General features: G+C 47.0%; 1 protein-coding gene across 10 annotated transcripts in view; it reads right to left on the reverse strand.

Moving 5' to 3' along the window:
• Window positions 1-19,297, reverse strand: part of LOC106836606 (protein FAM169B) — a 90,999-nt gene extending 71,702 nt beyond the window's left edge. For 2 of the 10 annotated variants that reach the window (XM_070496150.1, XM_044762632.2), the window contains exons 1-3: window positions 18,773-19,199; window positions 3,500-3,630; window positions 223-322 (exon numbers count right to left, since the gene is read on the reverse strand). In XM_070496150.1, the coding sequence (XP_070352251.1) occupies window positions 223-322; window positions 3,500-3,630; window positions 18,773-18,806 (265 nt within the window). In that variant the 5' untranslated portion in view covers window positions 18,807-19,199. Of the gene's footprint in view, window positions 1-222; window positions 323-3,499; window positions 3,634-17,874; window positions 18,618-18,722 lie in introns of those variants that run through there. The other 8 variants (XR_011497639.1, XR_011497640.1, XR_011497642.1 and 5 more) reach the window with 8 other exon arrangements.
• Window positions 19,298-22,520: the final 3,223 nt, after the last annotated feature.

Genomic DNA, 22,520 nt, shown 5'->3' on the forward strand with positions numbered 1-22,520 from the left:
AAAAGGTCTCTAGCATCTTTAACACAAAAATCGATACACGTGGCAATGAACAGAAATAATAATGCACTACTGGATCTCTAAAAGGTGGAAACAAATCATTCTGCCTTGATGTTCTAAATCCAGCCTAAGAGTACAACCGCCACTTCCCGGCTATTTGATTCCGTTAGTTGTCAACAATTCCATCAGAATCCCTGTTTCTTAAACCCATTAATAACTACCAACCTGTCTTTGTGTCCTGGGGATTAACCAAGACCAATATTTTCTGCTGAGGTTCATCACAGTGCACGGTGCAAAAGCAAACAGACGAAGCGTCGAGTTTAACCTGAAAAATAATAAAATCACCATTTTGTGCTTTCATCATAGTAAGGGCACAGGGAATTAGTTAATTAGCATGCTATTCACTGAAAGAACACTATTACACAGAGGTTAATTTGACAGGATGTGGGCAACGTAAACATGGAAACCTTACACCTGAGCTAAACACGAGGGGAATTTGACAAGGACCCTGCCCCTGTCCCCCACCCAGCAAACCTTCTCTTTCCCTCGTTCCCCTGTCCATCTGTCCAAGCATTGATTAAACACGTACTCAGCTGAAGGCCCTCCACTCTCTCGCTTCCATACGCTTCCTGCCCCAGAAGCCTCTGCCACCCCAATCTCGTTTGGGCCTCAGCCTACAAAAGCAGAGGGTCACATGCCCACCTCAGGCCCATACCTGCCAAGCCAGCCTCAACTGCCTCCTGTGGCCACTCTAAGGAGACAGCCTGGGCAAGCCTGTCTTCACCCAGGACGCCACTCAGGCTGCCTACTGCCCAGCTTGCATCGCTACAAGCAAGCTCAAGAAATCTGGGCCCCCTCTGCAGGCTCAGCCCTGGCTCCGTGGCAGCCCCAGGGTGAGCACCTCAATGCTGCCTCAATGCGAGCACCTGCTCGCTCATGAATGAGAACAGCACCAAGCAGCAGCTATGGGGCCTTTAATGCAGGGACTGTCCCAGGACACTTCTCTCAAGTGTCCACATCCCAAGCCCTCTTTGTGGCCATCAACCCCACTGCTCCCAGCTCCCAATGCAAAAGGTCAACACATTCCATGGCAAAGTGTGTTTTGAAAACTGAAGAGAGTATGAGAAAATGAGAAAAGAATGTGTCGGCTGAGCGAGGCAAGCAGGTTGCTTGTAAGAGTTTACAGCGGGCCTCCAAAGTTTCAGAGAACTGGGTTTCTTTTGGGTTTTTTGCTTGGGGAAGATTAGCCCTGAGCTAACATCTGTGCCAGTCTTCTCCCACTTTATATGTGGGTCACCGCCACAGCATGGCTGATGAGTGGTGGAGGTCCACGCCCAGGATCTGAACCTGGGAACTCAGGCTGCCGAAGTGCAGCGCCAAACTTAACCACTACGCCAGGGGGCCAGCCCCCAGAGAACTGTTTCTTAACAAATCCTGGGACCAGGAAACATGTTGGTGCCTCCCCGTTTTCAAGTCACCTCAATTAAGACTCCCCACACTGGCCCTCCTGCAGCGGTCATGTGAAGCAGGGTCCACCCACCAGACGGCCATCATAAGGCCATTAAAACGATATGGACGAAGCAGCACACGCCATAGGAAGAGCCTTGTTACAGACCACGTTGTTGTCAGAGTGTGATCTGAATGTTAAAAAAGCACACACAGAAATAAAATCAAATGGAAGCACATCAAATGTTTACAGCAGTTAACCGTGGGTGATTTTATTTTCTGTCTTTGGCTCCAGTTCCCAAATACTATGCAACAAGCAAACACTATTTTATAACCAGAAAAATCCATAAGTATTATCGTATTTTAAATGTGACAGAACAATTTTAAGACTGGAAACAGAGTTATTTACGAAAGACTTTTAAGAGGACCAGAGCAACGTGGTTTGATCCTCAAACCATTTCCTTTTTTAAAAAGCAAGAAAATTTGGAAAAATTTCTCTGGATTCAAAAAGAAAAGGTAAATTTACTAAAAGCAATAACGAGGTCCAATACTATCCCAAATTAGAATATTTCGACCTGCTAAATGGTAGGAAACTTCTACCATTTCTTAATTAACTGCTAACACGGTAGGAAACCAAATGATTGTTTTCATGAAACGTTCTTTTTTTTAGAAGCAGGAGAAGAGGATAGGTATAAAGCCATTTCAGCATTTCTATAATGTCAAAACAACTGAATTTTAGTAACTGTCTTATTTTATTAAGTTTTTGCTAATAACACTAAAATTATTCACTCACTGAGCATACTACATATTCGTTTTAGGTAATATAATCCATAAATAAGCGTGAAATAAAAGCAGATGACTGAAAACTGTATCCTAAAGTATTTCAGGGCTAACTCTTGTATTCACCACACGTCTCGGATTACCCCGCATTCGCCAGGCGCCACACCACCCTGCAGCCCACCAGCCCTGCCGGAAGCTCTAGGTACAGGAGCCCCCAGTCTTGACCGACTGACCGACTGAGAGCCCGCTTTCTTTCCTGGTGTGACTGTCACTAGGGGGCGCTGACAGCGCGTGAGTCCCGCCATCTCCCCTGCAGATCAACAAGGACTCACCCAAAGGAAGTGGATTCTTCTAGGAGTTGATTACAAACTAGCATCTCCAACAGCTCAGGGAAGCCGCACTATATAAACCGTACAAGCCGTTGTTTTAAGGCACTTTGGAACACCTTCAGGGCAGTAAAATAAAACCCTGTCTTCCTCAACCAACTCTGCCTGCCAGTGAGCGACAATTTCTGGCAGGAGTGAAATCTGACATGTATAAAACAAGGAAATCTTGTCTTTTTCAACAGATCAGCCTCAACTCTGAAAGGTGACCGACTTAGGGACAGCCCAAAATTCACCATATATTCTTTGTACTTACTGTGGGGGGGGAGGGAAGGTCTTAAAAGTAACACAAAATTTCACCCACAATCCCACTGTCCTAACAAATAAGTGGTTTTCATTGCTCTCTGTTCTCTTCCAATCCATATTCAAAATGCAATCTGATCCGTGCTAAAAAGCGTAATTGACATAACTTCATTCCAATTGATATAACTTCATTCCAAATCACAAAATTTTAGAACTGAGCCAAACTTTAGTGACCAAGGACCAGTCAACCCCTTCATTTTACAAATGGGAAAACTGACACCCAGCCAGGCATTACACACAGTGTCTCATTTAATCCTCATAACAACAGTATGTGGTAAGCTATGTTATTGTCCCAGTTGTAGAGATGAGAATATCAAGACCAGAGAGGTTAAGACACTTCCTCAAGGTCCCACAGCTAGTGAGTGGTAGGCCGGGGAGTCACAACAGGCTGCCTGGCAGACCTGGGCCTACAGTCAGGACTTCAGAATCACAATCCAGGATTCCTTCTGCTTCTCAAGGTGGAATCACCCTAGCATTCACTCCACAAAGTTTTTTTTGTTTTTAATCTGTAATACCCTTTCACTAACATTCTACTCTCTAATAAGTTAGATTTTAAAGAGCTCTCCACCAACCAGGATGATCACACATACCTGCTCCCCAGTGGGAAGAGAGAAAACCTCCGCTGAGGGCCGCACGCCTGCCCTAAGCGAAGCATAGTAAGCCAGAGCTGCCTCCCGATGCCCTTCGGGGTCATCTTCCAAAATATCCACTGGGTAAAGGTCTGCTGGGCGAAAAAGAAGGCAAGAAATGGCATTAGTTTTACTCTTTCAATAAAGGAAAAGTCACTTGTTTTTTGAAGATTTTTTTTAAAGCACCCAATTGAACACTTGCTTTAAAAATTATGTTCACCTATTTTTTTAAAAAATGAAAAAACAGCAGTGTAGCAGCAGGCACCAAAAGAAAGACATTCTCGATGGCAGGGCTGGTGCCAAGCCCCAGGAGACAGAGGTTCAACAGGAACCCTCCCATACTGCCACAGAAACTTCCTTCCATACACCCAACCATGGAACGGTTTCCCACGTATTCTCCAGATGGGTCGGCCACGGCAGACGTGTGGACATCAGGGACCTTGAGAGCTGACGCTAACTGGTTAGAACCTTGGAAACTTTGACAAAATGACAACTGCAGCTTGAGCCATCATTCGCCAGCTGACACTGGCCGTGCACGTTGATAAGACTTGCCACTTCTCTCCTGTGATGGGGATGCTCTTCTCTAAGAGTTTCAATTACTAGTTAGTATGAACTGTAAAACTACCTGTAAACTACATGTCCATACACAGACTACCGTCCATATTAATTCGCCAGTTATCTCTCGGCTTTCCTCAGCATCGCTTTCTTAGCACCACATTTTTAGAGGAAAATTCTCTCCTTTGAATAATCACACAAATGGATAGTATCCAACTCAGCTTGGAAGCGGTGGTCAGTTTTCCGGAGACACTGGCTGACCTCTGGCTGGCGTGTTCCTCAGTGGGAGGGGGCTCTGTCGCCTTCTGTGGACCCCCACCTCTGACTCACCTCTGGGCTCTTCCTGGGGGGGTTGGGGGGCTGCCAGAGCCGCCCTCTGCTCTTCCTCCTCTTCCTCAGTCAGTCCCCCTGCCCTGGCTTCCACTGTGAAAACCTCATGGGCACACACAGACTGGGAAAGAGCTGGGCAGATACATTCTCCCACTATTCAATTTTTGTACGCAGGTATGAAAAAAGATTTGACACACGTTCAAATGCATTAAGAAAAATAAGCTGGAAAGAGGGCTGCTTCAACCCTGGGGCACCCAACTCACGCTGCATGCTTGTCCCATGAAAACAACTTCAACAGCCACCTTTCTCAAAACGCCCCCAGGAACACCATCCTAAGGAGCGAGTGCAGATCCCACCTCCACTTTTACTCTGCTCCTGGCCCTGTGTCTTGGGAGAGATGTTTGTGAGACCTGGGGCCTCAGTCCACTCCAGTGAGGTTGAGGGTCAACAGAAGAGCCTTATCAACCAGCCCCACCCACAAGCTGAACTTGGCCCCTTGAGACCCCTCACAACAGGGTGCTGGGAGGATGCTGAGGTCCTCCCCGGAGGGGCATCGGCAGGGGGTACCTCACCCAAGACCACTGGGCCCAGAGGCCTGGCTGCTCCTTTAGAGTCCACAGAGGCCTCTGCCTGGTTCTCCCCAAGCTGCCAAGGGCTGCCTGGCATCAGTTCTGGTCGCGTGTGGTCAGGAGAAATGCAATGAATGCAGTTCGCTCCTTGCCCACCATGAAATCATTTCTCCGGCCAGTTATCCTGCTCGGGCCATGAGATCCCCTCAAAGATCCAGGGGAACAGTATCCCAGGGCACCCAGGTCTCTCGGGGCTCTACTGCCCAGCTGGCCCAGGGGCGGGTGCCTCTGGGGTCTTCCGAGCAGGAAGCCCCCAAACCTGAGAGTCTGGGCTGCTTCCGGAGCCTCTGGGGAGAGGGCCCAGCAGGCATAAACTAACCCTGGGGGAAAAGAAATATCTGAATATCTCAATACTCACACAACTAGGCGGCACCCGAGCTCTGTTCCCCCTTAAAACCTGGAAGCGGGGGCCCACCCCTGCGCCCCAGGGAGACCCACTGCACCCCCGCGCATGCCTGGAGGACCGCGGGGGGGCCGCGACCCTCCGGCCTCTGGTTTTCATTACTTCTCCTCCCTCTGGGGGAAATTCCCCCAAAGGAAAATCTCGGCAGCTTCCCTCTCACAAAGCAAATGTTTGGGTTAGCTTTCTGCAAAACTAGGTGGGAGGGGAAAAAAGGAGCTGCCTAAGGCGGGAGACGGGAGGGGGCATCCAACGACCGCTGGGAAGGAAGACCCCCGCTCCAGGGAGGAAGAAACGCCCCAGCCCTGACCCCAAGAGGAAGACCCCCGCCCTCAGGAGGAAGAAAGGCCCCCTTCCCGACCTAAGAGGAAAGGAGACCCCCTCCCCAACCTAGGAGGAAGGAAAGAAAACACACAGAGGCACAGGCACAAGACTCCGCCTCCATCTCCGGGAGGAAGGAAGCCCCCTGCCCACCGCCAAACCACAGGGCGCTGGGGCAGAGCGGAGGGGCCCCGGGGAAGTCAGCAGGGCTGGGCGGTTTACGCAGGCGCTGGAGGCGAGCAGGACCGCCACACTGGCTTCGCTGGTGATGGAAGGCAGAGCGGGGCAGGCGCTCCCAGATGCGAAATGCGAACAGGCTTAATGGCTTGAACTGAACAGGAAATATTTTTCCAAAGCCAAAAGAATGTAATCTTTTCGGTACAATGGAAAATGCTTTTATGAAAAAAAGCACCCGGTTGAAATAATTCATTGCAGACTGTAAAGAAATTGAAAGCCCCAAACGACCCCCAAAATTGAGAATTCACTTTAAGCATATGTTTGCTGTAGTCACCGGAAAAACAAAAAAAAACAAGTGGTATATTTTAAAGCATTCTTCTATGGAAAATACTTAATTCACTCAAGATCTTTGTACCAAAGCTCAAGTTCCCAGGGCTGCACGCACGGCTTGTCACACTCCGGTGAGCCACCGCCTGTCACCCACTCCTGCTCTGCCAGTCACTGCTGCTTCATCAGCCATCGCTGGTCAGTCAGGCAAGGCCTAATGCTTGAGAGCTCTCCCAGCACTTGTTGGTCTTCCAGATGTAAACAGCAATGCCAGTTAATGAAAGGGATCAAATGATCTGCACTTAATCATTGATTCAGTCTCACCTGCAGAAGATTCTCTCCAAACACTACTTCACCACAAAAATTAGGAAATTTCATTTTAGCAGAGTCTAATTTTTCTCACAAGGGACTATAATTATGAGAAAGACTAATAAAGATATTTTAAGTCTTACTAGCCCCAGTCTTTAGAATTTCTACTTTACTAAAAGTGTCAGTAACCACCCGGCATTCTGTCACTGGAAAAGCCAGCTATAATCATTTGGTTTTTTTGTAATGTGGGTTGTCATTCTTGAATTAGAGTAAGAATAATTCTTGGTCATGATAATATGTGAAAAAATTTTCAAGGATGTAAAATTATAAAGTATATTTTACTTTTGTTTTTAAAAACTGGTTAAAAGTAGATAGCACTCGTACAGAACTTTTTTTTGTTTTTCTCTTTTTCCATGCAATTGGTATGGGTTTTCCTTCATAAATTAGTTTTCTTCTCAAAGGAAATTATTATAAGAAGGAATCCTTACCATAGGAGAAAGCTGCCGAGTGGGGCTGAGTGATTAATTCTGAGCTTAATAGAGAGCTTGGACACTGGTTTCTAACCAGAGAGGAGGATGCCAGAAGAGACGGGAAGCTTCGAGCCAGAAGTCTTTGGGGGGTTCTGAACCCAGGTGTTCTGCACACCCAAGGCAGTAGGGTAGTGCCTAACGGGAGAAGGTTTCCAAATGCCACCTCTCCTGCCCAGACTTCAGGACCAGGAATCCATCAGGGTCCCCAATCTCTAACGAGGCGTGCGCTGCCCTGCAGTCCAGCTCCCAGAGCTGTGTGTCTTCAAGCTGCACGCTTTCAGAAAACTCAGCATTCACAGAGGCAAACAGCACCGAGCCGCCAAAGCATTCACCACAGGATGCCTTAAAACCGAAACTACTTTTAACTTAAAATATGATTATGTTTAATTAAAAAAAAAATAGGGCTGTTGCTTACAGTGAGAAATACCCACAGTTGTGCGAGGCAGTGCCTGGCATTTATTCAATATCAAAGAATCCAAGGTTTCAGCACCCATCTCTGCGACTGTCCTTGCATCATGCCATTGTTTTCCTAGGGCATCCTGTGGGACACTAGCCCCACAAGATTTGCTGGCGACGGGTTTCGGCACCTGGCAAGTTTTGAAGACGCGGCCTGCCGTGGCACGCAGAGCTCACTGCTGGGCATTCTCCACGCCTGTCCACACCCAGAACGTATTTAGAAATTTAGAAATCCTGCAGCAATGCGATTTGCTTAAGCCGGCATTTATTTCCCAAACTTATTTAACTAGGGACCCCTTGTCCTAGAACACTAACTGACAGATGACAAAACACAGCTTAGAGAAGTGCGCTCTGAAATAATGTCAGGGCAGGAGGCCCCATCACTCTCAGACACACGACAGACGTGCAAACGCCTGGAGCTCCAGGACGGCCAGGAAAGGGGGCCGAGGTGTCAGCAGAGCAATCCTCTACACGGAGGAGCAGAGAACAGAAGGTGAAGCAAATACACACTCGGATATTTTTGTTGGTTTTTGAAGAGCATCTGATTGCCAAAATATTCTTAGCAAAGAATTGGAAAAAAAAAAAAAAGTTGGAAGACAGAATGTAGAATATGTTAGAATTTTTTGAGCAGATGAGCAAAGTTGTCAGGGAATGGGGAAGCGCTGGGAAAGGTCTGCAGGTGGTGGCGGTGAAGGTTTCGTTACTCGGTAATTGACAGGGAGCTGTTGCTCTGTTATCACATATTTAGTACTGGCCAACTTGCAACTTGTCATTGCCTTAGCTGAGAATAAATCACTTGTCCCAAATCTAAGATGGTAAAATATGCAGATGACTTTATGTGCCACCCACACAAAGGTTTATGTAATCCTAATTGCTTTTAATATGAAGGTCTCGTAATCTGAGCGTTGGTGCATCTCACTTTTAGGCAAAAGATAACAAAGATCAAACTATTTTTCCCCCCTGAATCATTCAAAAGGATAGGAGGTGAGACTGGAACATACTGTTCCCTTTGTATTCAAAGAGGTGTCACATTTGGGGACAAATGTGGAGCCCTATTTGGGGCAGAGAGGAGGAAAAAAAATCTCAAATATCTGCTTCCTTAAGAATGGTAACAGAAGAGGGGTTCTCACCTTACACAACTGCAGGAAGCTCGAGGCTTCCTCACCCCTGAACTTGAGCTCCAACATCCCCTGTGGTCGTCATTATGGTGCCTTATTTGTCTAACCTGTACCAGGAAGGAAGAGGGCTTTGGCACGTGCTCAGGGAAAACCTCACTCTTAGTATCCTTGATTTAATTGACCTAGAGTTCATCAAAATGCTGAGCCCCAGTGTCAGTAACGCCACCACAACACGTGGTGGCCCTGAAGCTGGTGGGAAAATGCTGTGGGCGAGCATGTCCAGCCTGGAACCGGAGCCCTAAACCACACAGCACAAGAGGAAGAAAAACAACTCGTCACCATAATGCTTCTACCCATTGAAATGTCACATGCCCATAGAAATGTCACAGAATAACATTTCTCAGAACTTAGCCAAAAATTGTGGTTGTTAATGGACTTTATAAACTTTCATCCAGACATCACATCCTTGTGCATTCATCTCTTACACTGAAAACAATAATACCTCGGAAGAGGAATAAAATGGGTTTCTCTCTGGCATGCCCAGGCCTTTGCGAAGCAACAAGGGAAGCTGAAAGTAGACTGGTCCCCAGTCTCACGACCCAGTTCTAGATGAAGTTGGTGCTCACTGTTAAGTACTTAGCCTCATCACCATACACGGAGAAAGGACGGAGAAGAATGGGATTCCCTGAAACTGAGGCAATGATTCGCTTAGGGAAAATGCAGTTACTTCCCAATAACTGGAAAAATATGGAGACAGCCACATTTCCATAAAGGCACTGGACTCATTTGTGTAAAACTGAAATTAGATGATGGAGTACACGCTGAATACAAATATTTGCATCCGGTTAATGCCAGCTCAGTTTTAAACTGAAGAAATATAAAAGAAAGTTAATATTCTGCCTCCTGCGGATAAACAAAGTTTCTAAAGTACTAGTTGGCAGAAAAAGTATTAGAAAAATAGCGCTATGTTCCCACACTAAAATGCACCCTTTTACACCTTACATTTGCACAGTGCTTGCCAGTTGACAAAGGGCTTTCACACATCCTCGCTTGTTTGAAACTTATGTCAACCCTTTGAAGTCAAGAAAGCACAAAGTACCTACTCTATTTTTCAGATGTGGAAACAGAAGTTCAAAAATGGAAAGTTAGGTAGCAGGAAGCCTAGGGCTGAGACCCAGATCTTGAGATTTCCAGCAGAGCCTTCACTGACTCACCTAATTACTAATTTATATCATGTCACAGACCACGCACAGTGTACCAGCACCAAATGGCAGCTAGTGATCAGCATAGCATGGCTTAAAACATCTTTTTAAGGCTGAATAATATTCCATTGTGTGTGTATATATATATTAATGTATATATACGTACACACACCATTTTGCTTATCCATTCATCCTTCAATGGACACTTGGGTTGCTTCCACCTTTTGGCTATCGTGAATAATGCTGCTAAGAATATGGATTTAGAAATAACTGTCCAAGTCACTGCTTTCACTTCTTTTGGGTATGTACCCAAAAGCAGTACTGCTGGATGACATCATAATTCTATGTTTAATTTCTTGAGGAACTGCCATACTGTTTTCCACAGCGGCTGCACCATTTTACATTCCCACCAGCAGTACACAAGGGTTCCAGTTTCTCCACACTCTCGTCAACACTCACTTTCCATTTTTTGATAATAACCATCCCAATGGGTACGAAGTGGCATCTCAGTCTGATTTTGATTTGCATTTCCCTAATGATTAGTGATATTGAGTATCTTTTCATGTGCTTACTGGCCATTTGCATGTTTTTGTTGGAGAAAAATCTATTTAAGTCTTTTGCCCAGATATTCATAATATTTAAGATCTACTTTGAAAAACCTTTAAGAGGTGGAAAGAGAACTGCACACTGCAGTTAGGTGAAGTGGTAGAGAATAAGCACGCCAGGGCATGCATGGAGGGGGAAGACTGACATGGGAGGTGGGAGAAAGGAGACAAGATAACCAGGGAATGTCTCTTTAAGGAGGTAACCTTTAAGTAGGACTGAAGAATAAAATGTTGGCTCTGTGCAGAGCAGAGGCAAGGGCCACCAAGACTGAAGGACTAGCCCATGCAGGAGGAAGAAAGGAGCAGTGGGATTCCAAGAGCCAAAGGTCGGCCAGTGTGCCTGCAGCATGGCGGCCAAGAGAAGAAGGAAACCATCAAGGGAAGCAGACAGGCAGGGGCTGGAGGAGCAGGACCTGGCCACATTCCAGACTTCAGGTTCCAAGAAAAATGCAGTAGGAGGCTGCCGAAGGGTCCCCAAGAGAGCACGATAGCTGGAGTGTGTTTCCTGCCTCCTCCAGAACACACTGCAGTAGGAAACAGAATCAGAGGGAACACAAGTTAAAGCAAGCAATGAGGATGGTTTGGACGAATGATAGCAGTGAAGAGGACAAGGGTACAGCAAGCTTGAGCCAGGTTTTGGCAGTGGACATGGCAGAACTTGCTGCTAGCCAGATGTGTGGGGTGAGGAGCCAAGCTGACCTTCTTTTTTAACCCTCCCTTCCATATATGTCAATGAAATTCAACTGGTAGTTTTCAAATTGTGACATTTATAAACTAACATTGGAAACAGTCTAAGTCCATTAAGATCCTAGCTCTTTCCCAAAAGGTAAATTAATCAACCCTCCAAAAGAAGAATAAGGTGTACATTACTCTAAAATGCCAAATATGTTCCTTAAGGTATTACAAACTAAGCCAGTATGAAAAGACGATGAAGCACCCATAAAAGAATGAGGACTTATCAGAGCTCCCCAACATTAGGCCACACAGGCATGAGGTTTCAGCATGAAGGCAAGGACACCAGCTTTGAGGTCATGCAGACCTGATTTCAAGAATCTCTGAACATATGATGAAATAAACTATCGCAAAAGGGTCAGCACAAACTACAGAATCAGACCCACACAGACTACAGATATTGAAATTATCCAATACAGATGATAGGGATATTAAACATGTTTAAAGAAGTTTAAACAGAGAATTTAAAGGGCCAAGATTTTTTTCCAAAAGATTGGCACCTGGGCTAACATCTGTTGCCCATCTTCTTTTTTTTCCCTTCTTCTCCCCAAAGCCCCCCACACAGAGTTGTATATTCTAGTTTTAGGTCCTTCTTGTTGTGCTGTGTGGGATGCTGCCTCAGCATGGCTTGATGAGTGGTGCCATGTCTGCACCCGGGATCCAAACTGGCAAAACTCTGGGCCGCCGAAGCAGAGCATGCAAACTTTACCAGTCAGCCACAGGGCTGGCCCCCCCAAGATTTTTCAAATTGCTCAATAAGATTCTAGAGGGCAAGAAAATAGAGCTTCTAGAAATGAATGTCTTAAATAGCTGATGAACTGGAAAATATGAAGAAATTACTCAGAATGCAGCACAGAAGGACACTCAGGTGGAAACTATGAAAGGCAGGTTAAGAGAGATGGAAAGTAGAATGACAAGGTTCAGTAACAACCTAATTAAAGTTCCAGAATGAGAAAACAGAATGAGGAAGAGTCAAGGTTTGAAGAAATAATGACTGAAATTTTTCTAGAATTAATCTAAGTTACCTATCGTCTGATTCTGGAATCCTAACCAACCCCAAAGCAAAGAAAAGAAAAAGAAAAAGAAAAATCCCCTGCCTAAACACACTGTGGTCAAACTATAAAACAGCAAACACAAAAAGCATAAAAGCAGCCAGAAGGGAAAAACAGATCTTCCCAAGGGAATGACAGTTACACTGACAGCTGCCTTCTCCACAGCAACTATGGAAGCCAGAAGACAATGGAAGAACATTTTTACAGTGCTAAAGGAGAATGACTTTCATCCTCCATCCAGCAAAAGTAACTTCCAAGAATGTGGATGAAATAAATAAATGTTTAGAAAAACAAAACCAGAGGGTGTTTACTAGCAACTGATCCTCACTGAAGTTATTTCTACAGGACGTACCTCAGGGGAAAGGAAAATGACCTGAAGAGGAAGTTAGTCAAGAAGGCATGGAAGCAAAGAAAATGAGAAACATGTGGATAAAATCTGACCCAATGCTAACCATACAAAACAAAAACATCTCATCTGAGGAGATAAACAAATCATAAGAGAACTAAGGTGTTGCATTAACAATAGCACCTAAATTGGGAAGCTGGTATGTGGAGCGAAAAGGTTTCAAAGCCCTTTTGTGATTCCAGAGAAAGCTTAAAATTGATTAATTTCAGAATTAATTCCAGTGCACAAGCATATTAGTATTGCTAAGTTAGCCCCTAAAAGAACAGAAATATAGATATTAAATTTATAATATTAAATTATATTTAATTATATTAAATATATATTAAATATTTAAATATATATTAAATATATAAATTAAATTAATAGGAGAGAAAAAATGGAATTAGGGCAAGGGTGGAGGGAATCTCAATTTAAAAGAAGAAATGAAAACAAGATGATCTGTTGATCTTCATATGTAATTGCTTTGATTACAAACAGATATTCATCAACAAGTAACTAGACTATGCTTTTGCAGAAGGACAAATTCTGTTTCCGTTGTGTTTTTACCCCAAGTATTTTATAATATTTTAATTAACATTTTTATTCAATATTCAGGTATTATGAAAAAACACAAAGCAATACCCTTCCTTCTGCATAGCTTAAAAAAATTTTTTTCCAAGATGTTCTAATAGGCCATATGTCGGCAAGACCCACACATTACAGAAAGCACTTGTTGAAAAACATGAAGGTCAAGATGAACAACCAACTATAACCCACTGTGTGGGCATCATACCCCTCCGCCCACATACATACACTCACCAAAAATAGTCCCCTAAGTAGGAGTCTAACAGAGTACAACCGGCGGGGGGACAGTGCAGTGAGAGGAAGTTTTTTGCAACAGTGACATCTCCCTGACGCTGACTTCTCAAGCACTGAGTACTGAATGAAACATTCAAGGACCTGATTAGGGTTTATCTCAGCAAAATGTAATGAAGAAATGAGCACAGCTTTCTCCCTCCGGAATTAATGGAATTTTCGAGTAGTGGTTAAAGACTAGGTTTCCAAGAAAAACACATTTATCTTAATTTCTACAAGTGAAGGAAACCAAGCGGTCTAGGAGGGTTGGGCCTCGGGAGGCCCCGCCACACACACACACACGGACAGGAGCTCCCCCTCTGACTTCCCCAGGAGCTCCCAGCCCCAGCCTAAGGTGGTTGCCAGGGGACCCGTGGCTGCCCTGCTTTGAAGGAGCAAAGAAGCATCTATGCCTTGACAGACAAGAGGCATTGGTTCAAGTAGGAAATGAGGTCACTGCCTGGACATAGGAAATGCAAAAGGTTTGATGTGAGTGGGCTCCCAGTGGGCCAGAGAAAGGGGGTGGGGGGAATGACATGCCTGGGTTTCAACAGACAGTAGTCTTTGGATTCACACAGGCTGGGTGTCCCACCCCCACCCAAGCTTGCTGATCACTGGCCTTGGAAAAGAAAACCCACAACAGAGGATGGGTGCACTAAAGGGCATGGAATTTGTAACCCACAGCTGTTATATCCTAATAAGCGTTATTCAAATGCCCCAGACCTTCAGTTGCTACTGACAGTCACTGAATTGCAACTGCCCCCCGCAGCGACCCTGACTTTAAAAGTCCGGTGACACCAGGGGCATCTGACTGACAAATGTGCTCGAATTTTGCCTTGAAGTTTATTTCTATACCACACAACCCAGCAAAAGACACAGCCATTTTCTACAATCCTCTGTTTGGAATTTCCCAGGGCTGAGCAACAAACAAGAATGTCATCAGAGGAGCCGGGAGCCAGCTGCTGTCAGGAACCCAGCTAAGGCCAGTCAGCCGGTCACGAGACTAGGGTTTCAAAGGTCAGAAAGACAACACCTGAGTGCCCACTTCCCTCCCACGGCCCAGCCCGAGTCCTGGCCGCCCGGTCATTCACTCCATCCTGCCAGGGCACAGCAGGCTCCTGGATGAGGTCAGGATACCAGCCATCTCTGGCTCGGCCTCGTGCAGGGGAGATCCCTCGTTTCATATAGATATAACACAGCCCTTGATGTCTAGAAATGGGGAGTCATAGGGGGAGGACAAGAACCATCTATAGGATGGATACCATTATATGACAAGGAATCAACAACAGAAGGAGCACACACAATATGCCCAGGCCGTTAGGAGGACCCACCCAGGACCTGGCCCTCCCAGGAAGAGCGGGAACCCTGGAAAGACATTCCAGGGGATGGGCCGACCAGGGGCACTCCACCCCAGGGGTGGCAGACCAGCTGGCATCACCCCACATCCTGATACAACCGATCTGCAGAAAACTCCCAGCGATCCTTCCTATAGCCATGGAACTGACACAGGTCTTCACCAGCACCATTCACTGCTTACGGAGTTCATGTGCCAGGTGCAAGCAGGGCACTAGGACAGAACAAGCAATAAGGGCCCTGCCCTCAGAGAGATTACAGTCTGGTTGGGTCAGAAGTAACAGACAAACTTCACTGCCAAGTGAACTTCACAGCCATCTCATCCTGGCCTTTCCCTTCCCTCCTGATGAAGGAAAGCAGACTCACCAAGGGCCACAAAAGCACTTAGTGACCGTGACAGGAGTCCTGACGCCCAGCCAAGCCCCCACCCATGGCCCTCAGTGAGGCCCTGCTCTCCGGGAACTGAGGTCCCCAAACTTGCCAAGTCCATGTTCCTCTATGGGGACACTTCACCTTGAACTAGAGAAGACCCAAAATGGCTGATGAATATTTGATTTTGTTTTTTAAGTTGTAAGTTAGCATGAGGTCTCTGAGGAACCGGTTCATGGATTATTTCCTTCCTGAGCCTGTTTTTTGGGGGAGGGGGCCTCCATTTCGAACCCCACCCTTATGACAGGTTCCTTTCTCTGGGGAGTCGGACCACCACCCCCACTCCCCCATTTGAATCCCAACACTGCCACTTCCTAGCCAGGTGACCTCAGGCAAGTTACATCTCTATGCCTCAGCTTCCTCAGCAGCAAAATGGGGCTAATGAGAGTATCCATGTTTACCCTTTTGTATGGGCATCAATTAAGGGGAGGCTTGGAAAGGGCTTAGCCCATACCGGGCATACAGTAGAGTGTTCCTAAGGGTTAGTTTACCAAAAACGAAGACAAGTCTCTTCCACCCAAAAATGGAGGGGAAAAGCCACCTTCCTCACTCGCACCACCCCCTCAAGCTCGGCCTTCTCCCTCTTCTTGTCCCCGCAAGCCCTTCTGAAAGAGCAGCTGTGCCTGGGCCCCTTCAGGGTCCTGTGACATCCCGACCGCTTTCCCTTCTGGCCTCTCCCTTCCCCTGACCCTCCTTCCGGGCCGACCCAGGTCTGCGCCTGCCTCAGCCTCCTCGGCACCAGGCCTGCCCATGGGCTTCTTTTCCTTCTGGTCTCTGTTCCTTTGGGTCCTCGTCTCCACACCAAGTTCTCAGAACTTCTCCCTCTCCAAGCCCTCCAGCTGTGCCCTCAGCTAGCTCCTCTCCTCCTCCCATCTCCCAGGGGACGCCCTTCCCAGGCCTCCGTCTGCTCTGCTCTCTCTCCACTCAGCAACAGGGGTCCCCAGGAGAGCTCAGGGGAGGCACTGGCCCTTCTAGAGTCCTCCTACGCTCTGGGTTAGTGTTTCTGACTAACTCTTCAGTGTCTCCTAGGGGAGGCATGTTCTGAAACAGTCTGAAAGCACTCTGTCTAGATTGCATCATGTATAACCCCTCCGGGGGTGGGTTCCTATCTTAGTGTCACCACTGTCCCTGTTTCCCCCAACCCGAGCTTCAGAGTCGTCTTGGGTTTTCCTCCTTGCTTGCTAGCCTTTCTATCTCTAAAGCTCTGCTCCATTCCCAGGGCAAACTGTCCAACACCCAACTTTTCTAAGTTGGAACGGTAAACCGACTTCCTAAATGGAGATCATAAAATAAGTAATTTGCACAAACGCTTCCATTTGTGTGTAAACAGAAGGGAGGAGTGCAAAACAAATGGGCTTCTCAGAGCCTACTCTAAATTTCACCACTGGCCCAGCAGTCGGCTCTGAGGCAGGTCAATTACTTAGTTTACAGATGAGGGAAGGTGGAGGTAAAGGATGAGCAGAGTCACAGAAGCGGGCTGTGTCTGACTTTCTTTCTCCTTCCCACTAGACTCCAAGCTGACATGACAGCAACAGATGGTCTGGTGGAACCTAAGAAGGTCTCCAGCATCAGGGTAATTAACAACACATACTCTCAGAGAGAGAGAACTGGTGTGTGGTCCTGGGGCATGTCTTGAATGATTGGGGGGCATCCCAAAGCCCCATTGGATAGCACCCCTCAACCAGACACACCAATATTGATACAGAACACAACTCCCACAGCAATGTCACCTGCCCTTTCTCTATATTTTCACGCTAGAACTAAGTGCAGGCTGGGAGACAGCCTCCTCCTCTGAATGCTTGATTCTCAGTGTAATGCTTCCTTGCTAAAGGAAGGATTCCCACGTAGACATGATGTACTCAAGCCCTTTCCGGAAACGGGCTATCAAAGCAGGGGCAGCAGTTCAGCTATGTAAAACTGCAACCCATAAGGATGGAGCACATGTGGAAATGATTAACGAGCAACTGCTGTGTGTCATCTGGGCCATCAGCAACCACGAAAGCCACAGCGAATGCTGAAATGAATACAGGAAAATCCTTAGACTGTTTTGGCCAACTACACTTTTCCAGAAGATGAAATTACCATCACTTTTCCCATTAAAATGGAGTAGGCCTGGGCAGAACAAGCACAACTCTAAGGCAATAGCGGGGACGACCTCTGCCTCATGGCACCGCTCTGAGGGGTGGGGAAGGGAAAAGCTGGGATTGACCGACTCTGTGCGCAGGCTTGCTAAGGGTTTAAAAATATATGAGATATTGTTGTACAATAAGTCCCTAAGTGGGCAGAATCTTCCCCATTTGGGGGATGACGAAGATGAGCCCCAAAGAGCAGTGATTTTTTTCCTCGCCCCAGTTCTCAGACATATAAACTGGCAACAGCACTCACGATCCACAGCCACAACGACCAACTTTCCAGAAAAGACCATAGGAAAAAATCAAAGACGAAACAGAATCTCCCTCTCTAAAAATAGAGACAAAACCCTAAGTATCTAGACCAATGAAAACTTTCACAAGGAATGTAACCAATTCATACCACTGGCTACCCGCCACCTTCTCTCCTTAACTCACTCACTGGAAGTCAGAGGAAAAACAACTCAGAGTCACAGCTTTTAAATGCAGGTCATAAAAACAAGTCGTCCCCCCTGATGGCTTCCAATGGAGATGTGCGGCGGGAGGAAGCGGCGGCGGGGTCCAACTGCACGTGGGGGCAGGGCTGGCCACCTGCGGCCGCGCCCCGCGGGCCAGCCGGGACGTGGAAGGGACGAGAGGACCCGGCCGAGGGGCCCTTCCTGCCGCTGGTCCCCGCGGGAAGAGAAGGATGCAGGAGCGAAAGAGGCACTTTCTCAGCATCCAACGCCCCTCGCCTCGGCGGGGCAGGCGGAGAGCCCTTTGGGGATTTGTCCTGCGTGCTTTCAGATTCGGAAGTCGCACCGCTTTGGGCCCCTCCTGGGGGCGGGGGCCGAGGGGCTCGGGGCGCGGGCTCAAGTCCGGACTCCCCGCCGTCCCCCGGGCCGCCAAGCCGAAGTCCCCGCACCGCGCCCACTGCCCAGACGAGGCCCCTGCGGCTGCGGGAAGGCAGGCAGCTGGCCCCGCCGAGGCAGCGGCTCCGACGCCCGCACGGCCGGGAGAGTGGTGACCGCGACCCTCCGAGACTGCCCTCCCCCGACGTCCCGGGCCGCGCGCCCGCCAGCCCGTCTCGTCCCCCGGCGGCGACAGGTGCGCGGCCCGCGACCCCTGGCGCCGACTCCGGGAAAGTTTCCCTGGCCGCGGCGCGCTGTTTACGGTGTCGCTTTGAGGCGCGGGGGCCCGGAGCCCTCGGCCGGCCCAGCCATTGAAACCCGAGCCGCGGGGAGGGGCCGCGGCGGCCGGCGGAGGCGGAGGCGGGCGGGCGCCGGGCTGGCCGGCTGCAGCGGCCCTCACCTCCTTCCACACGCTCTTAGGAGGCTTCCACTGTGTACGGGATACTGTACCTGCAGCTCCGCTCGCCGCCGCGGCCGCCTCCATGCTCCGCTCCGGCCGCGCCGCGCCCCGCCCCGGAGCTGCCCGCGTCCCCTCCGCGTCTCCTCCCCCGGGGCTGCGCCCTCGCCCGCCCTTGGCACCTGGGCCCGCGCTGCGTGATCTTCTTCTCTAGCGACCCTCGGATCCCTAAACAGTTTGCAAAGCGAGTTGGCCACCTCCGAGGAGTACTTATTATGCCCTCTAATTCTTTCGCAGAAGAAACCGTTCGCACCCCCACCGCCTGCATCCAGCACCCCCTCTCCACGCCCCTTCCCACTTCCTTCCTTTAGGTTTATTTCTATGGGCAAGAATCATTTTCATTATTCCTTTTAGAAAATGGACATGGAAAAATAACTCAAAGACAATCAATGGCACACATGACGAGAACATCCCGTCCTCTTTTCTGCCCATTTCACTCTTTTCGGTTTTTTTCCTGACAACTGTATTGTGCCCATTTTTGCTGATAACTAATACTTTTATTTATTAAATGTTCAAGCTTGTGCTCACTTGAAATAGCAAAATTCAATGAGAGGCAATTGTTTGTGCAGTACTTCTTTTTCTTGGCCGGTTTCAAGGTGTTTTTTTACAGGGGAGGTGGGAGCAGGGGTGGTTTTAAAATGCCGGCAGCCTTGGAACCCAAAGGCCTGTGATCAGTCAGCTGGTGCCTGCCCTCTTTGGTTGGCAGCTCTGAAGTTTGCCCTTGTGGACTGGCACCTGCAAGCTGCATGCTCAGCCCTTGTGGACCTCTGCCCCCAAGACTGGTCTGGAACTCACCTGCCTGCCTTGTCCCTCCACCCCAGAAAACAGCCCATCAGGGGAGCCTCCTAGTTGCTCCCCATGATGCACCCCCACCGTGGAGCAACCAACTTGCCAGGGACCAGGGCACCCCCATGCATGGAATGGAAAAAAGCCCCAATTCTGCTTCCGTTGCCTGTTGCAGCAGTGTGCACATTGTTGCAGCCAGGAGCTGGAGGCCCCCCTTTATGCCACCTTTGAGTCACCTCTTGGAAGTTTGAGATTTCATTTTCTGCAGTAATGGAAATACAGGTCTCCCTGGGCATGACATTCGGGACACTTCACTATGATATCAGACCTCTTAATCTCGATTCATGTGCCCATTCACAATAAGCCAATCACTGAGACATGGGTGCTTGGAGATGGAGAAAGGCTTATTCGAATTGGCCAAAATGAGAAGGCAGGAGGATGGGTTCTCGCAAACCCACCTTAACAAAAGAAGAAAGCAGCGGGTTTTATACAGCTAAGGAGCTCAGGAGGAGGAGTTTTGGAGAAACAAAGGGGAAATCGGTGTTTCTTTCACTCCAGATAAGCTCTTGGGCAATCAGACTTCTGGGCATCAATAGCCCCTGGGGACTGGTTATCTGGTGATTGTAAATTCCTTGAAGGCATTCTTTTTCTTCTGTAAAACAAGCTCATAAATTCTTGTGACCCTTGAGTCACCCCTCAGGTTAAACAAGACAATAGTAAATTATCAAGATTAACTTCTTTTCATCTGTGTCTGTGTTGGGAACAAGGTCCAGGGGTAATCATCTTCTTATTGAATATTTATGGTAACCTTCAGGTGCCCAGCTTCAACTCCTCCAAACACTGTGTCTTCATTCAACACATATTTATTAGGCTTCCACTATGTGCGCTATACTGTTCTAGATTCTAGAGATTCAGCAGTAAACAAAGCACATAAAAGTTTCCTCACGGCAGTTACTTTCCAGTGAGCAGGAGTGGACAGGAGATAGAGCACAATGGTATGTTAAATAAGAGCTAAGGGAAAAAAAAAAAAAAACGAAAGGGAAGCAAAAATATGAAGAAAGTGAAAGGGCTGAGCATATGGGAAGGGTAAATGGCAAAGGTTACAGCAAGTGCAAAGGCCCTGAGGTGGAAACAAATATCTCTCTCTCTCTTTTTTTTTTTGGTGAGGAAGACTAGCCCTGAGCTAACATCTATTGCCCATCTTCCTCTTTTCGCTTGAGGATGATTGTCGCTGAGTTAACATCTGTGCCAACTTCCCTCCATTTTGTATGTAGGACACTGCCACAGCATGGCTTGATGGGCAGTGTGTGTAGGGCCATGCCCAGGATCCAAACCTGTGAACCCTGAGCCACCAAAGCAGAATGCACAAACTTAACCACTATGCCACCAGGCCGGCCCCTACAAATCTCTTTTTTTGTGCCTTGAGCCTGTGGGAGATCAGAATCTGCCACCTCAGGGGCTGCCTGGTGGCATAGTGGTTAAGTTCGTGTGCTCCGCTTTGTCAGCCCCGGGGTTCGCTGGTTGAAATACTGGGCGTGGACCTACACACCACTTATCAAGCCATGCTGTGGTGGCATCCCACATAAAAAATAGAAGAAGATTGGTACAGATGCTAGCTCAGGACCAATCTTCCTCACCAAAAATAAATAAATAAATAAATAACTTTTTAAAAAAGAATCTGCCACCCCAAAATGTGTCTCTTTGGCTTGATTATTTTTAAGAACAAAAAACTCAGAAAGAAATTTTGACCTTTCCCAAACTGCCTAAAAGATATGAGATAGAAGGCCAGTTCCAGGAAGGAGCCAATACCATAAGATAACTATAGTATAATATAAACTAGGTGTGTAAACAGGGAGAAACATAGCAAGGCCCATTTAATAAAAGTCCTGCCCATGTCCCATTGTTTTTGCACAGTATGACAGACATTTGTTTACCAAACATTTGCTTTTCCATCTCCATGTGAATTGCCTTCCTTCCCTTTGAAGTCCCAAACTGCTACCCCAACATCCTCCTTTGTCTTTAGCTCAAGATGATATTTAATTAAGGTGGTGGCTTCAGCCATTTTGGGAGTTACTCAGTTTTCCTGGATTTCTCCCATGTATTCATGTTATTAAATTTGTTTGATTTTCTCCTGTTCTTCTGTCTCACATCAGTTTAATTCTTAGATCAGCCAGAAGGACCTGGAAGGTAGAGGAATAGTTCTTCTCCTACAAGCCTTTGTTGAGGCCCTCATAACCATGGGTGTTACGTAAGCTGTTGGCACGTAGGGCTAAAGGCTTATTCATCTCTGCTGAAAACATACTTCTTCTTATTACAGTTTTTTAAGTTTTTCTGTTGTTTTTTAACTTACTCACATAGTACTCAAATACATGCTCCTTCAGGGGAAAAAAATAATGAATTATAGACTGAAAAGTTCCCTGCTTCTCATTCAACTCTTGTTCCTTGTTCTTGTTTACATTTAGTGAAATGCTTCTTTTCCTGTATAGTTTCTGGACTTTCTGTCTTGCTTGGATAGACCGAAACTACCCAAAAATTAGCAAGTAAATTCTTTTACATTTACTTTCAATATTTTTATTGTTTTGGTCTTTAGATTTGAATTTTAAACCCAACCAGAATTTATTTATGTACGTGGCGTAATATACAGTAGTATATAGCCAGTTGGTTCCACACCATTAAATGTTTAAATTTAAGCATTAAGTTAAATCCATTCTTTCCCCCACTAATTGGAATTACTTCCTAAGTCATATATTAAATTCCCATATACATTACAGCTGTTGTTTTATTGACTGTCACTATTTCTATGACAATACAATACTACTTTAATTACCATAGCTTTATTATCATGTTTGGGTATCTGGGAGGACAAGACCTTCCTCATCAAATATTCAAACCAGCTGGTTAATATATTCGGATCTGGTTGAGGATATCAGGATTGCATCTAGTCTGGAACATTAA

Source organism: Equus asinus, chromosome 2, assembly GCF_041296235.1.
Source record: "Equus asinus isolate D_3611 breed Donkey chromosome 2, EquAss-T2T_v2, whole genome shotgun sequence".
In the NCBI taxonomy this organism is placed as follows: Eukaryota; Metazoa; Chordata; class Mammalia; order Perissodactyla; family Equidae; genus Equus; species Equus asinus.